Source organism: Triturus cristatus, chromosome 4_1 (genome assembly GCF_964204655.1).
Source record: "Triturus cristatus chromosome 4_1, aTriCri1.1, whole genome shotgun sequence".
NCBI classification, from domain to species: domain Eukaryota; kingdom Metazoa; phylum Chordata; class Amphibia; order Caudata; family Salamandridae; genus Triturus; species Triturus cristatus.
The window spans coordinates 887,260,323-887,276,710 of record NC_140585.1 but is presented as its reverse complement, the minus strand read 5'-3'; the positions used below and the strand labels follow the sequence as shown (position 1 = coordinate 887,276,710).

Here is a 16,388-nt window from a genome sequence, read left to right as displayed (position 1 = left end):
CATAGGGTCAGCTCTGAGTTTCCCTCCCTTTCCGGGAGCTGGAGCGACGCCTGCACAGCTTTGAAGCTTTCACGAAGCGATGCATGCCATCTTTGGGCAGCTAGACTCCGCTGGCGCGCCTTCGGGCCCCGCGGACTATGTTGGGGGGCCTTGGGCCTTCGACGCCGGTTGCCCTGGCACCGCAGGGTCCCATTGGATCCAGGCCTGGATACGGATCGGTGCCAGTCGACCTTATAACTTCTCCCCTGGCACAGATTCCACCGGCACCATGTCCGCAGCCGACGCCGGTTGTGTCCCCAGCCGGCGTCATCCCTGGCCTCCACCTTGACGTGGACACTGAATCGGACTGACGTTGACCAACGCCGGGTCCATCGCCAACGGGTATGTTTGTACCCCTGTTCTACCCTGGTGTTCCTTTCAGGCCAGATTGGCAACCAGAGGAGGGCGAGGAGGACTGGGAGGGGTCTGGGGACCCTTTAACTGACCAGTTGCCGAGGGGAGAGACGCAGCCAAGCTTACCATACGATGTGGACTGGACACCGCCGACTCGCTAGGAAGGACGATTTCAGCGTTGGTAGCCCTTCGACGCTACGTCTGGCTGAGGTCAACTGGTTTTTCCGGGGATGTCCAAGCTACCCTGATGAACATGTCCTGTGATGGCCTTCGCCTGTTCGGTGACGAAGCAGAGCTCTTCAAGAACTCTTGGGCTACGGTCAAGTCCTTGGGCCTCTCCACCACCCGTCCTGCGCAGTCTGCTTTTCGCCCCTTTCGTGGCTATGCCATGTTCCACCCAGAGCCACAGGTCGGCGCAAGCTGCTCAGCCCCTGCGCGGCCGGGGACGTGAGACCCACCTTTGTGTGTCTGGGGGCCAGCCAGCGTGCTAGTCCACCACCACCCTCACTGCAGCACCTTCCAAACCCTCCTAGTCCGACCTTTCAGGACCACCAATCGCCAGTAGGCGGCAGGATTCGCCATCACCTCCCCCACTGGCGCATCATCACGTCTGACTGGTGGGTTTTGCAGATAGTCCAAAGGGGCTGCTGCATCCCATTTTGAGACTACCACCCCAGCCATGCCCCCTCAGTACAGGAAGTTACGGCTTTCTTGGCCAAGGGAGCCACCGATCGAGTTCCTGCCCCAGAAGTAGGTCGTGGTTGCTATTACCAACACTTTCTGGTGCCAAGAAGGACAAAGGCCTGCGTCCTATCTTGGATCACAGGAACGTCAACCGCTTCCTCTGGAAGGAGAAGTTCAAAATGTTGACACTAGCTCAGGTCCGGTCTGCCCTCGACCCTGGAGATTGGATGGTAGCATTGGATTTGCAGGACGCTTATTTTCAAATCCCCGTCCTGCCGGCCCACCAGCGTTACCTGCGGTTCACGGTGGGCCACGAGCACTTTCAGTTTACCGTGCTCCCCTTTAGCCTTACCAGAGCCCCTCGGGTGTTCAGGAAGGTGATGGCGGTGGTCGCAGCTCATCTATGCAGATCAGGGGTTCCAGCCTTCCCCTATCTCGACGACTGGCTGTTGACGGCGGACTCGCCCCGGGCAGTCGTCTCCCACCTCCAGACTACGGCAGACCTCCTGCACTCGCTGGAGTTCACTATGAAGGTGCTGAAGTCACACCTGGCTCCCTCTCAGAAGCTCCTTTTCATCAGAGCCGTTCTGGACACGGCGTAGTTTCGGGTATATCCTCCCGAGCAGCGAGTCTGGGATATTCGGGCTATGATTCCGATCTTTCATCCTCTGTCCCACGTTTCGGTCAGAATGACCCTGAGGCTGCTGGGTTTCATGGCCTCCTGCTGGTAGATCATGCCAGGTGGCATATTCGGGCTCTGCAGTGGGACCTGTAGTTCCAGTGGGCACAGAAACAGGGGAATCTGTCTGATTGCGTTCAGATCTCGGAGGGCACTGCATGACAATTGCAGTGGTGTCTAACGAACCAGGAATGGGTCAACGGCAGATCCCTTTCCCTTCTCAAACCAGAGTACGCAGTGGTGACGGATGCATCACTTCAGGGGTGGGGAGGCCACATGGGAGAGGTGGAGATCAGAGGCCTCTGGTCTCCGGCGGAGTCCGGGCTCCACATCAACCTTCTTGAGCTCCAGGCGATACGTCTTGCACTGAAGGCATTCCTTCCCTCTGTCCGGGGAAGAGTAATGCAGGTGTTCAGACAACACCACCGCCATGTGGTACTGCAACAAACAGGGCGGGGTGGGGTCGTGGACCCTTTGTCAAGAGGCTGTCCGTCTCTGAACATGGCTGGAACATCAGGGCATATCCCTGGTGATTCAACACCTTGCAGATTCTCTGAACACCAGGGCGGACGAACTCCGCTGTAGGTGCATGATGGATCACGAATGGAGTCTTCACTCGGAGGTGGCGCAAGGTCTCTTTCAGCAATGGGGAGAGACTTGGTTAGATCTGTTCGCCACCGAAGAAAACGCGCAATGTCAGCAATTCTGCGCGTTGCAATTTCCAAGGCGGCACTCGCTAGGTGACGCTTTTCGAAGCGAGTGGAGTTGCGGTCTTCTATACGCCTTTCTGCCTATATTACTTCTGCCCAGAGTGCTGAAGATCAATTGCGACCGGGCCCAAGTCATCCTTGTGGCTCCGGATTGGGCACGAAGAGTCTAGTATCCAGAGCTGCTACACAAGACAAGACTGCCTCTTCGGAAGGATCTTCTGTCGCAGCAGGGGACGGTCCTCCACCCGAACCTGTCCAGTCTCCACCTCCTTGCGTGGAGATTGAGAGGCGACAGTTGACGGGCTTCGACCTTCCTCCCGAAGTATGTGATATCTTGGCAGCCAGGCGTCCCTCCACTAAGACGGTATATGTCTGCAGATGGAACAAATTTGTGGCATGGTGCACACCAAAGGCTGTGGATCCCCTTTTCTTTTTTTTCTTTTTTAAAAGTTTTATATAGCGCGAACTTGACCCGAATCGGGTATCAGAGTGCTTTACATAGCACCAGTTACGTTACATGAGGGGACACATTCATTTTTGTTAGGCACAGGGATATTAAGTGATTTGCCCAGAATCCCAGGATGTTCAGCGTCATTGCCGAGACTCGAACCCAGTTCCCCAGATTCAAGGTCGACCGCCCTAGCCGTTAGGCCAACTCCTCTCCCCTTTCTGCCCCTCTTTCTGAGGTTCTCTTGTTCCTCTTTTCTTTGGCCCAGAAGGTCTCTGCTCTGAGCACTCTAAAGGCCTACCTCTCAGCCATGTCAGCCTTTCTTGGGCTTTCTGATCAGCCTTCTCTTTTCAAGTCCCCTGTTGTAAATTGATTTCTTAAGGGCATTACTCATCTTTTTCCTCCTGTTCCCTTCGTAGTGCCTCAGTAGGACTTGAACTTGGTTTTTACCTACCTTATGTGCGCTTGTTTTGAGCCGCTTCATAACTGTCCTCTCAGACTTCTTACTTTAAAGACTGCCTTTCTGGTTGCCATCACCTCTGCTCGCAGGCTGAGTGAGCTCCAGGCTCTTTCTTCAAAACCTCCTTTTCTGACTGTTCATCCAGACAAGGTCGTCCTAAGAACCAGACCTTCCTTTCTTCCCGAGGTGGTTACTCCTCACATTGGTCAAACCATCACTTTGCCCACCTCCTTTCCGCATCTTTCTTATTAGGAAGAGAGGCTCCACCGTCTGAATCCGAAACGTGCGCTATCATTTTATTTGGGTCGCACCAAGCAATTCCGGGTGGATGACCAGCTCTTTGTCGGCTACGTGGGCGCCCCAAAAGTTCGAGCCGTGCGCAAACGGACCATCTCTATGTGGGTTGTTTTGTGCATAAAAGCTTGTAATTCTTTGGCAAAGAAGGAGCCTCCAGTGGGACTGTGCGCCCATTCCACCAGGGCTATGGCAGCTACCACTGCTTTGGGACGGAGAGTCCCCCTCAATGACATCTGTCAGGCAGCTACGTGGGCATCTCGGCACACTTTCACAAAACATTACTGCCTGGACAGCCTAGTCCATAGAGACGGCTTCTTTGGCCGTTCTGTTCTCCAGGACTTTCTAGTGTGTACTTGGTTCGCAGACCAACCTCCGGGGTTGGTATTGCTGGGGTATCTATTCTAAAGGTAAGGAATCTATAACTAATTGTCTTTCAGATGAACAAGTTACTTACTTTCGGTAAAGATATATCTGTAAGAGACATAGATTCGTTATAGATTCCTTACCGCCCCATCCATCCTCCCCATTCTGTGAACTGACTTCTAGGGTTAAGGACTTCCTTTCAGGGCCCTAGTTTTGTGCACCAGTGGCAGTGTCTTGCATGGCTCTGCGCTTCTGGTGTGGAATGTCGTGTAGAAGAACTGATGTCCGCGCGCGAGGGCGGTGTGTAAGTAACTGCCACAACGTCATCACGACGCCAACGACGAAGGCGACCGACGCCACCTTTCGACGCGCAGGGATACTACTGATGAAAAAAGTTCTCCGGATCCAGTCTGACGCCTGGGGGTAATTCTAAAGGTAAGGAATCTATAACTAATCTGTCTCTTACAGATATATCGACACTGAAGGTAAGTAACTTATTCATTATCAATTCACTTGCAACCGTAGCAGTCGCCGAACAGAGGCTTATGAAAATATTGCATTTTACTTTCTCGGATTCTAAATGGTGGTTAGAATGGGATTACATTGTCAGCATATCAAAGTCCAATCTACTGACTTTAGTGATAAAAAAAAAAATCATGGTCTGTATTAAAAACTGCTAGTGAACCTATTGAATATATGCTGGAGATGTCATACAATTTTGCTCATAGTAGTGACTATTGTGACAGTCTTCCTAAGTCACTAGACAAGCCACACCTACTCTTTCAACTCTTCACACAGCCTTAGCTGGCATGGGTGACTGGAAATGTGGAAGCTGACAGCTACAATGCAGGGCACGACGAAGCACTGCCACTCATGCGCCCAGGCTTCTTTTAAACTTAATTCCTGCTTACTTAAAAAGGATTTTTGTGGACCTAGACATGCATTGTCTTAAAGGAAGTGAGACTACAATAATCAGTGAGAGGAGCTGCTTGTACATTTTGGTAACCCTTCCTGAACATCAGTGTGAGGCTTTTAAGTGACACGAACCCTGCATTGATTAGCAATATTGCTCAAGCAGCACCATGGATTGCGTCATCTCTGCAAAAGAGTTATAGTATAAGCTTTGATAATTCTCACCAACCTCCTCAAAATTCTTTTTTTTTTTTTTTAATCTTTTTATTAACTTTTGCTCAATCAACCATTCATAGTACAGTTACCTTAATTTGCACACCAGTAACATTACAGTGGAAACACTCAGGGCTCCCAGATGAGTACATGGTCACCACTTAAAGTACAGAGAAGAGGAAACCATGACTGCATTGGCGTGTCAGGCATGTGCTGTGCCTGGATTCGGTTTTCAAACCCAGAGGAGTAGGACTACTGTAAATATCACTAGTAAGTAACTGTTCAAGTTTGCGTTAAGCGCTCATCTCATACACTCATCTACCGTATGTGGATGGTTTACTACATCTTCCTCCTCTTTGGTTACACTAAGACACGCGTTATTGTTTGGGAGTCTTGATTAATTATTCCTAGTGCAGTCCAGAATTTTTGATTTTGGTTTTTCAGCACGCCGCCTGGAAGTCCTTCCCCTGCTTTTGATTTGTTTTTGAGATACTTCACAACTGAACGTTATGACCCAGCGCATTAGCTCACATCTGGCCAGAGAAGATGTCTCAAAACAAAGAATAGTCTTGCAGCCCTCGTAAAGACCTAGAGTTCGTTCAGTCCTGCCAAGTATCACGCATGACTAACGCATTTCAGTGTGGTGATCCGCATCACCGCACTGAAATGCATTGTCACGCATTTGCATAGTGTCTGAGCGTCAGTGAAGCGCTGCCTAAACCGGTAATATTAGGAGTGTAGCAGCTCAGCGCTGCTCCTGCTGGCTTGGTGCTGTAGCTGAGCCTAAGGCTGCTGTTGGGCAGCTCACTGGCTGCTACAATGTATCATAAATGTCCGCTTGGCGCTGTGCGGCTCTCAGCTCTCGCATGGTAGTGCGGCTGCGCAAAGGCTACATCACAGCCAGGGGAGCCCAGGCAGTCAGATAAAGCAATACATGGTGCCGTCGCGTGACGTCACATTCTGCTGCCCAAGGCGGGGAGTTTGTTTTGGAAGGAACTAAGCCAGCAGCGAGGGGCTGGCTACTGGTCATCGGGCTACGCACTCATGGCGCTTGCAGAACTGACTTCCCCAAAAATAGCCCCCATGGCATTCAATTATTGCCAGGCGGCATCACCGCGGCATTCAATCATTGCCGGGCGGCATCACGTCAGTCACGGAGCCAGTGACAGCGTTTGCAGCAGTCGCTGAGCTCAGGACAGACTCAGCACCTCACAGTGTCGTTACCTGTCTAAAGTCTCTTGCCGTGGTTTAAACTGCTAGCGCCGTTTTTCTCCACCGACTGCATTTCCGGGGCACCTCTGCAGGCACAGTGTCTTGGGCCACGTCATGGTGAAATGATAAGACTACGGCAAGACACAACAGAAGCAGATGTGGGAGAGCTCAAACGTCCAGCACAGAGGTATGTTTGTATGGCCCAAACCAAGGTGGCATCCTTTTCATTTAACACACAAAAGGCTTGGCAGTTCTGAGCAGCTGCAGTGCCTGCATGCCCTCTGTTACTAAGGACTGCAGTCACGCAGTCTGTTTCTGGTTAATGTATTTCCATATCTGAAAGAGACACGTTAGTGATAGATTCCTTACTTTAGAATATTCCCCAGGCGTCAGTTTGGATCTGCAAAGTTTTCTGCTTAGCAGTACCTCTGCGCGCCAGTAGGTGGCGCCGTGCTGCTCCGCGCCAGTCACCGGCATCATGCGTGCTGGGATGACGTCACGGAGGTTACTTAGGCGCCACCCATGCGCGCTGACGTCAGTTCTTTTTTTTCTGTGCCGAAAGCGCAGATCCGGATTGAGCACGTACGACGGTCATTTTTTGGCCACTTTTTTCAGACCTCTTGTCTCCTGGTGCATGTAGGGATGCCCGGCTTTAAGTCTTGTGGTTCGTGCCACCGTAATATGTTGATGGCAGAACCCCATGATGTCTGTCTCTACCGCCTGGAGACCGACCACTACTCCCGGGATTGTCGGGACTGCCGTGCCATGGCCCTGAAGTCCTTACGAGAGTGGTGCCGGAAGTTGCTGGAGGTCCTCCGCTCCGGGCCTAGGGGCCGTTCGCGGGACCGCGGCTGTTGCTCCTCGGGCTCTTAGTCGTCACCTTCAGATTCTGGTAAGCGACGTCATAAGAAGAAGTCGAAGATGTGTGTTCACTCTCCGACGGCCCCAGCGCCGCCACAGGCGCCGCACTGGGTGCCGTTTATCCCGCCTCTGCTTCGGTTCTCGGACCATTTCGTTCCGACCTGGGACCCTCATTTGGGATGGGGCTCCGGTTCGGCCCCGGCCGGCACCGCTGACCCCCTCTCCGGCTCCGGTCCTGCCGCCGCGACCGGCTCCTTCTACCTCGGAGCTGGATGAGGACTGGGACAGCTCCGAGGACCCCCTTGCGCGGCAGTGTGACTCCGAGCAAGATTGGGTGGATGACCTTCAAGACGCGGTGAACGTGATGTGTCTTCTGACCCGGGGTTTGCCTTTCCTCTGCCTACTATGGAGGAGGGCGCTTCCTACACTAGGGTGCCGCGTTGGGCCGCGGAGACTCTCCACCTCAACCTCCCTACGGTGGCCCTTAAGACCAATCTCCTTACGGAGGTGCTCCAGGCGGCGTCTACGTCGTCGGAGCCGCTGCTCCTTTTCAATGAGGCGCTTACCGAAGTCCTCTTGGGTACTTGGTTGCGGCCGGCCTCGGTGGCTCCGGTGGATAAGAACGTTGCTAGGTGTCATCGCCCGGCGCCTGGTGATCCCGCCTTCTTGACCACTCACTCCACGCCTGAGAGCCTGGTTATTCAGGCCTCAACATCGCAGAGTGCCTTTCCCTCGGCTCTGCTGGACAAGGACTCTAAGAGGTTGGACCAATATGGCAAGAGATTGTTCTCCTCAGCCAGTTTGAGGTTGAGATCGGCTAATACTACCTGCTTATTAGGCCGTTACTCCCATGCAGTGTGGGATTCAGTGGCGGAGGTTCTGCCTCAGTGCTCTGAGGAGGTCCAGGCTGTCCTTTCCCAGGCGATTGCGGAGGGCAAAGATGCGGCGAAGTTTGCCATCAGGTGTGGTTTGGACACCGCTGATTCATTGGGCAGGGCGATTTCCATGATGGTGGCGTTGCGGCGCCATGCCTGGTTGCGTTCCACTGGCTTCTCAACCGATGTCCAGAGCTCGCTCATGGACATGCCCTTCGATGGCTTCCGCCTCTTTGGTGATAAGGCTGACAATGCCCTGGAGTGCTTTAACGACTCTCGTGCCACTGCCAAGTCTTTGGGTCTTTCCTTGGAAAAATCCTGCCACAACGGGGTTTCGTTCCTTTCGTGGCCAGGGAAGGGGTACCCAGGCGCGCTCTTCCAGCAATCCTGTGCAGAACCAGCCTCAGCAAGGCCGCGGACGTGGGTTCCGCAGGGGCGGGTCTGGTAACCATCGTGCGGGGCAGTCCACTTCCAACCCCGCTGCTTACGCCTCAAAACCTTCCTAATCTGAGCTTCAGTGGGCACCCTACGCCAGTGGGTGGCAGGGTTCACCTCCACCACTGGTGCGAGATTACGTCGGACAAGTGGGTGCTGCAGATAATCTGCCAAGGTTACTCGCTCCTCTTTCTGTCCTCCACTCCAGTCATGCCACCTCGGTACCACCGCATGTTGGGGGATCATTTGGATCTTCTCCGTCAGGAAGTCACGACCCTCCTGGCCAAGGGGGCCATTGAGTACGTTCCCGATCAGGAAGTAGGGAGTGGTTTATTCCCACTACTTTCTGGTCCCCAATAGGGACAAGGGGGGCCTGCGCCCCATCTTGGACCTCCGGGACGTCAATTCCTTCCTCCGGAAGGAGAAGTTCAAGATGCTGACGCTGGCTCAGGTCCTGTCTGCCCTGGACCTTGGAGACTGGATGGTAGCATTGGACTTGCAGGACGCTTATTTTCACATTCCCGTCCTGCCGGCCCACCGGCGTTACCTGCGGTTCACGGTAGGCCAGGAGCATTTTCAGTTTGCCGTGCTCCCCTTCGGCCTTACCAGCGCCCCTCGGGTGTTCACGAAGGTGATGGCGGTGGTCGCAGCTCATCTGCGCAGGTCAGGGGTGTCAGTCTTCCCCTACCTCAATGACTGGCTGTTTAAGGCAGATTCTCCCCAGGCAGTCGTCTCCCACCTCCAGACTACGGCCGACCGCCTGCATCTGCTGAGGTTCTCCATCAATGTGCCGATGTCGCTCCAGAGTCCCTCTCAGAAGCTCCCTTTCATCTGAGCTGTTCTGGATGCGACGCTGTTTTGGGTTTATCCTTCCGAACAGCGAGTCCGGGATATTCAGGCTATGGTTCCGCTCTTTCAGCCTCTATCCCGGGTTTCAGTCAGGATGACCCTCCGGCTTCTGGGCCTGATGGCCTCCTGCATCCTGCTGGTGCCGCATACCAGATGGCATATGCGGGCTCTGCAGTGAGACCTGAAGTTCCTTTGGGCGCAGCATCAGAGCAACCTGTCCGATCATGTCCAGATCTCGGAGGGCACTGCACGGCAATTACAGTGGTGGCTCAAGAGTCGTGATTGGGTCGATGGCAGATCCCTCTCCTTTCCCCCACCGGAGCACACAGTGGTGACGGATGCGTCCCTCCTGGGTTGGGGAGGCCAGATGGGAGAGGCGGAGATCAGAGGCCTCTGGTCTCCGGCGGAGTCCCGGCTCCATATCAACCATCTGGAGCTGCTGGCGATCCGGCTTGCACTGAAGGCATTCCTTCCCTCGGTCCAGGGAAGTGTAGTGCCGGTGTTCACGGACAACACCACCGCCATGTGGTATTGCAACAAACCGGGTGGGGTCATGGACCGTATGTCAGGAGCCTCTGTGCCTCTGGACGTGGCTGGGACATCACGCCATTACCTTGGTGGTTCAACACCTGGGAGGTTCTCTGAATGCCAGGGCGGACGTACTCAGCCGCCGGTGCATGGTGGATCACGAGTGGCGTCTGAACTTGGACGTGGCGCAAGGTCTCTTTCTGCGATGGGGAGAGCCTTGGTTAGATCTATTAGCCACTGAAGAGAACATGCAATGTCATCAGTTCTGCGTGTTGGAATTTCCAAGGCGGCACTCGCTCGGAGACGCTTTTCGTCTCGAGTGAAGCTGCGGTCTGTTGTACGCCTATACCATTTCTGCCCAGAGTGCTGAAGAAGATCAGGCACGACCGGGCCCAAGGTTTTCTTGTGGCTCCGGACTGGGTATGGTATCCCGAGCTACTCAGTATGAGCATCGACCCCCCGCTCCGTCTGCCTCTTCGGGAGGATCTTCTGTCGCAACAGCAGGGGACGGTCCTCCACCCGAACCTGTCCAGCCTCCACCTTCATGCTTTGAGATTGAGCGGCGACAGTTGACAGCTTTCGATCTTCCTCCCGAAGTCTGTGATGTCATCCTGGCAGCCAGGCGTCCCTCCACTAAAACGGTGTACGCCTGTAGGTGAAACCGATTTGTGGCATGGCGCACAGCTAAGACTGTGGATCCCCTTTCTGCCCCTCTTTCTGAGGTTCTTCTGTTCCTTCTCTCTTTGGCCCAGCAGGGCTCTGCTCTGGGCACTCTTAAAGGTTATCTTTCAGCCATCTCTGCCTTTCTATGGCTTCCAGATCAGCCTTCTCTTTTTAAGTCCCCGGTTGTTGACCGTTTTCTTAAGGGCATTACGCATACGTTCCCGCCTGTGCCCTTTATAATGCCTCAGTGGTACTTGAATCTTGTCTTGATTTTTCTGATGTGCGCTCCCTTTGAGCCCCTTCATAACTGTCCCTTACGTCTTCTTACTCTCAAGACTGCTTTCCTGGTAGCTATCACCTCTGCCAGGAGAGTGAGTGAGCTCCAGGCTCTTTCTTCCAAACCTCCTTTCCTTTCTGTTCATCCGGACAAGGTGGTGTTAAGGACCCGTCCTTCTTTTTTGCCAAGGGTGGCCACGCCCTTCCACATCGGGCAGACCTTCACTTTGCCTCCCTTCTTTCCGCCTCCGCATCCTTCGAGGGAGGAAGAGAGGCTCCACCGTCTGGACCCAAAACGTGCGCTCGCATTCTATCTCAAGCGTACACAGCAGTTCCGGGTGGATGACCAGCTCTTGTTGGCTATGTGGGAGTCAAAAAAGGTTGGGCTGTGCACAAACGGACCATCTCTTGGTGGGTCGTTCTGTGCATCAAAGCCTGTTACTCTTTGGCCAAGAAGGAGCCTCCTGTGGTACTGCGTGCCCATTCGACCAGGGCAACTGCAGCCACTACTGCCTTGGGACGTGGTGTCCCCTTGCAGGATATTTGTCAGGCAGCTACGTGGGCCTCGCTGCACACGTTTACCAAGCACTACTGCCTTGACAGTCCGGTCCGGAGAGACGGCTTCTTTGGCCGTTCTGTGCTCAGTGACTTTCTGGTGTAATCTTGTTTGCAGACCCACTACCGGGGTTGGTATTGCTGGGGTATCTATTCTAAGGTAAGGAATCTATCACTAACGTGTCTCTTTCAGATGCACAAGTTACTACTTGTGTAACGATATATCTGTAAGAGACATTAGTTAGTGATAGATTCCTTACCGCCCCACCCATCCTCCCTGTTCTGCGAACTGTTTACTAGGGTTAAAGTCATCCCCTTTTCAGGGCCCTAGTTTTATGCACCAAAAGTCAGTTTCTCGCATGACTCTGCGTTTCGGCGCGGAAAGTTGTGTACAGAACTGACGTCAGCGTGCATTGGTGGTGCCTAAGTAACCTCCGTGACATCATCCCGGCGCGCACGACGCCGGTGACGGGCATGGAGCCGCACGGCGCCAACTACTGGTGCGCAGAGGTACTGCTTCGCAGAAAACTTTCCGGGTCCAGACTGACGCCTGGGGAATATTCTAAGGTAAGGAATCTATCACTAACTAATGTCTCTTACAGATATATCGTTACACAAGTAGTAACTTCTGCTTCTGGAGCTTTGCAGCAGTTTTAGGCTATTAGAGTTTCTTGTTGCTCAAATGAGTGATATAACTTCTGATGTTTGTTTCCCGTGTCTTCATTGTTTGATTTGCTTGAGAGAATGCGTCACTCATAGTCATTGAAATGTCACTCAAAATTACCCTGAAATTACGAAAATGTAACTTTTAGCAATCTGAAACCTTGGCAGCTATGTTCGTTGTCAAAGTCGTCTACATTATAGTCCTCACTTATTGTTTTCTTAGGAACTGGTATATCCGCTCGGAGTAACTGGAACTTTTTGTTTAAACTTATTTTACTTCCCTTGTGTTTTAACTCCTTTTTTTGTTGCTGACCTTAAATTATGCATGTTATTATACGGTTTAGTGCAAAGTAGGTTGTAATTTTGGTTCGAACACTTTAAATGCAACTAATTCCGTTAGCCCTTTTTAATCTGTCGTCTTTCACTCTTGTCTTTACAGGCATGGTTCAGATTCCAGTGAGCATGTACCAAACCGTGGTCACTAGCCTTGCCCAGGGTAATGGTCCTGTTCAAGTGGCCATGGCTCCAGTGACTACACGGATAACAGAAACTGGGGTCACTATGGACGGGCAAGCAGTAGAGGTTGTCACGTTGGAGCAGTGACCCAAAGGAGCAGCACAGCATCTTGTGGTCATTCACTGCTTCTGTAACCGAGTGCCCCGGAGTCTACAGCAGGTGGCATTGAAGACGTTCAGCAGCACTGGAAGCAATGGTTGTGTTGATTTACACTCTCAGCAAATACTTGGTCCTTCCAGTTGTGCTTTCTTCCACGAACTGTATTGGTACTGCCTTGACGGCAGGTGGAAATGGCACTTCAGTTTAAACGTTTGGTGGTTCCATGAAGTTGAAATGACCGAAAGCCATGGACAGAGAAAATGCTTTCAGGTCCTATGTGTGGCTCTTTGTGGACCTTGATGGAAAGCTCGCCCAGTCAGCAGCATTGTTGCCACTACTGACCATTAACAGAAAGGTGCATAGAGCATTGTGTCCATCTGGATTCTCATGTGATACACGTTTAACATGGATTTTGCAAGAAAGGTGCTTGCAGCCACATATGATCGAAAAAAACTGCCTCTTTAAGAGCATGTAACTAAAGATACTTTGGACTGTGGAATGAATGCATTCGAAATTTTTCATGAGCTATACAGTTTTAACACAAGCTCAGTCTGCTTCCCCATTCAATAGAAGCACCATTCTTCCTGCACACTCTGCCTTTCATCTACTTTATACTAGATTATGATCGCTCCCCCAAACCTTACCGATGTTGGGACTGTGCTCCTAAAATCCTCATTCCTTTTCTACATGGTAAAGTAACCCTCTGCCTCAACATTGCTGTACAGTGATCCACTGACAAGCCTTTCCTGCTGCTCAGCGGCCTATCACGTCTTTGCAAGGGGGCAACCACTTGACCCTGATGTGTATGCAGTTTCCCAATGTGTTTCTACAGGGAAGACACCCTGCGTTAGCTTTACCTTTATTTAAAGGATGTAAAGCTCTCCCCTGCTTTTAGTAGGAGCTGTTGAATCTCTGTAGTGATGGATGATGCTTCATTTAAAATTTTAAAAACATAGAAAATATGCACACTTTTATATATATATAGGGCTCTGTTATTTTTTTTGTATTTTTTTAAGAAATATTTGGACAGCAATTGCTATACACAAACTAATTTTGGCAGCTGTCTTTTCTTATGGCTATTTAAAATGTTTTTTTTAAACTATTAAATCATGAAGCATAAAGGTACTCCTGGAGCATGCAAGGTGTGTTTGTTATTGGTATGAAGAGGGTAGTACAGTTATTTTATTTTGTAGTAGTGATTTCCTCCCCATGAGCACAGCATTTCGAAAAAAAAGGATCAGTGATAAATTGTAGAAGCCTGCTTGAGGGAAGAGAGAATGCTCGCATTCTTTCTACTCTCACTATTTAGAAAATCATGGTTCTCAGTGTTTCCCTTTCTGAATCAATATTATCAAATTGCCTGCCAGGCGGTGCTTTTACACATAATTGCTATGTTAATTACCCTTTCTAATGAAAAGTGCCACTTCACCAATTATGGAGCTTGTACTCACTGATGTTGTAGTGCATCCTCATTACAAATGGGCTGAGGAATCCGAGATCACTACTACAGGACGTATTCCCCTTTACTACCACCAGGATAGTTGAATGGCACTTGCTTCTAGCCCTACAAGATTGCATTTTTTCACGACAAGACTACTTTTCTTGATACTGCCAAACAAAACACTCCCGCAGCCATTCAGAACAGAAGTATCTATTGCAGGTTCCACAGCATGAAACAGCCGAGCTCATCGACCGCAGCAGAAACAAGTCCTTAAAGCTACCTGACTCGAAAGAATCCTTCCACATTCTCCAACAGATCCTGTCATGGAGAACTATTTGTTTTGCAGTCAGAAAAACAGGAACTTTCGACTTAATGTATTTTTGTAATTGCATCTTAAGAGTACTTGCCCTTACTGCTTGGCTGTATTTTTTTGATAAAGTGTAGATGAGTAAATGTCTTCAAATGTGTTTACTTTTATTTATTTGTCAGCATTGCCACAGCTCAGATGTACCTCAGCCTTTCACCACCCTCTGTCTCTGCTGTTTAAGTGTACTGCGGCCGACTCTCCACTTTACTGTTAGTGCACAACCGTTTTATGAGACTACACTGATATGGCCACCTAATGCTAAAATGTTGCAAGTAAAAAAATGCTTCTAATTTAACGAAGTTTTGCAAAAAAAAAAATGTTTATTAACCTATCATGATCACATTAGTCACGAGAGACAACCTCCTCTGACCTTGGTGTGCACTTAAAAACAACAGAAAAACCTTTTCTCTGCTACGTTTCTAACTAGAACAACACTTGCCTGTGCTCATTCCCTCTGTTGTAGATAGGGAAAGGAAACCGGCTCTGTGTAGTAAATAAAATGTATGAGATGGCCAGTTTTGTAAAGCATTTATTGAAAACTGAGTGAATTTTTTTCTAATTGTTTTTATAGTGCACAAGTAGTTTGCTTATCTTACATGCAATTACATTCAGGGGAGCCACTAGTTCATTCTGTGGATTATAATTGGGTAATAGAGAAATTACTCACGATGAATTTGCAAGCTGTTTTGCAGCAGTTTGTTTCTGATTGAAAGCCATAGCCCCAAAGTTCAACTTTACCAAAAAGTAACATGCAGGTTGAGATCCCTATGCCGCCTCCACTCATGTGGTTAAAAGAAAGCTGTTTGGGTCTAGAGGGGCTATTTAATATTTGGTTACCAAATGAAGGACCTTCCCACGCCAAAACATTTGTGATCTAAATTTGTTAAACGTTGTTTGCAAAGTCAGAAAACCTTCAACCCCTCAGTGCGTGGGCCACCTTCTAGGTTATTTTTAACAATTTGTAGACTCCCCTCTACTTTTCATTGGCCTTCAAAACATTTCAATTGTGTTTATTTCTTTTAAACAAGGAACTATCAAATGTAATTTGTACAAATAAATATTATTTTCCTGTATGTATTCTGGGATGCATTTATAACAGGTGTACCTTATCTAGATTTTTTATAGGTAAAGATCACCATTACTGTTGTGGATTCTTCCAATGGCTTGATAGTCAATGTTTACTTGCAATAAAATTGTTGAACTTCCTAAAAGATCTTCCTCAACAGCACACTTCAGACACTGAGTATGTTATTACATTTGTCTGGAACCTCCTGAAGGAATTAAATTGTAAAATGGGTCTACAGAAAATGCCAATCAGTCTTGTCTTGCATAGTTTTTGTATAGCACTGTTCACCAATGTCTTGGCCTCTCGAAACTGTTGGAAGGCTTGTTTGCAGCTATTTGCCAGTGGTGCCTTTGTAGTAGACATTGAAAGTCCCCTATATCATTGTTACTTAAATCTTTCAAGGCAGTGTCATGGGATTCGCTCTGAAATAGTTAAACAGCAGAACATTTCGACACTCGTTTGAGATCCAGGAACACCATTTTAAAAGATATTTTTGCAAAGACAAAACATGTCGATGAAAGTTATTATTTTCTACATCCCGTTTTAATTTAGGTTTTTAAAAAAAATCAGTTATCAAAATTAACTATATATTGTATTCGACTGAGAACATTGTTGAAGTATATTGATTTATATTTTTTCTCCAGACTTCCAAAGTAAAGGGGAAATGTGGCCTCTAATAGCCTGCTCACCCACTATTGTAATTGACGCTATCTTTAAGGCATTCCAAGGCTACCAGCCTTCCTGTCATGTTAGTGAGTTTGTTTTTCAAGAAGGATCTACAAACACTCACCCTTTTCAGGCTTATTTTGCCTGCAGACCTGTA

At 49.8% G+C, this 16,388-nt stretch overlaps 1 protein-coding gene across 4 annotated transcripts in view; it reads left to right on the top strand.

The window, feature by feature from the left end:
- Nucleotides 1-15,572, top strand: part of NRF1 (nuclear respiratory factor 1) — a 687,565-nt gene extending 671,993 nt beyond the window's left edge. For 2 of the 4 annotated variants that reach the window (XM_085653634.1, XM_085653631.1), the window contains one exon: nt 12,516-15,572. In XM_085653634.1, coding sequence (XP_085509760.1) covers nt 12,516-12,679 — 164 coding nt within the window. In that variant the 3' untranslated portion in view covers nt 12,680-15,572. The remainder of the gene's footprint in view (nt 1-12,515) is intronic. The other 2 variants (XM_085653635.1, XM_085653633.1) reach the window with 2 other exon arrangements.
- The last annotated feature ends 816 nt before the right edge of the window (nt 15,573-16,388 follow it).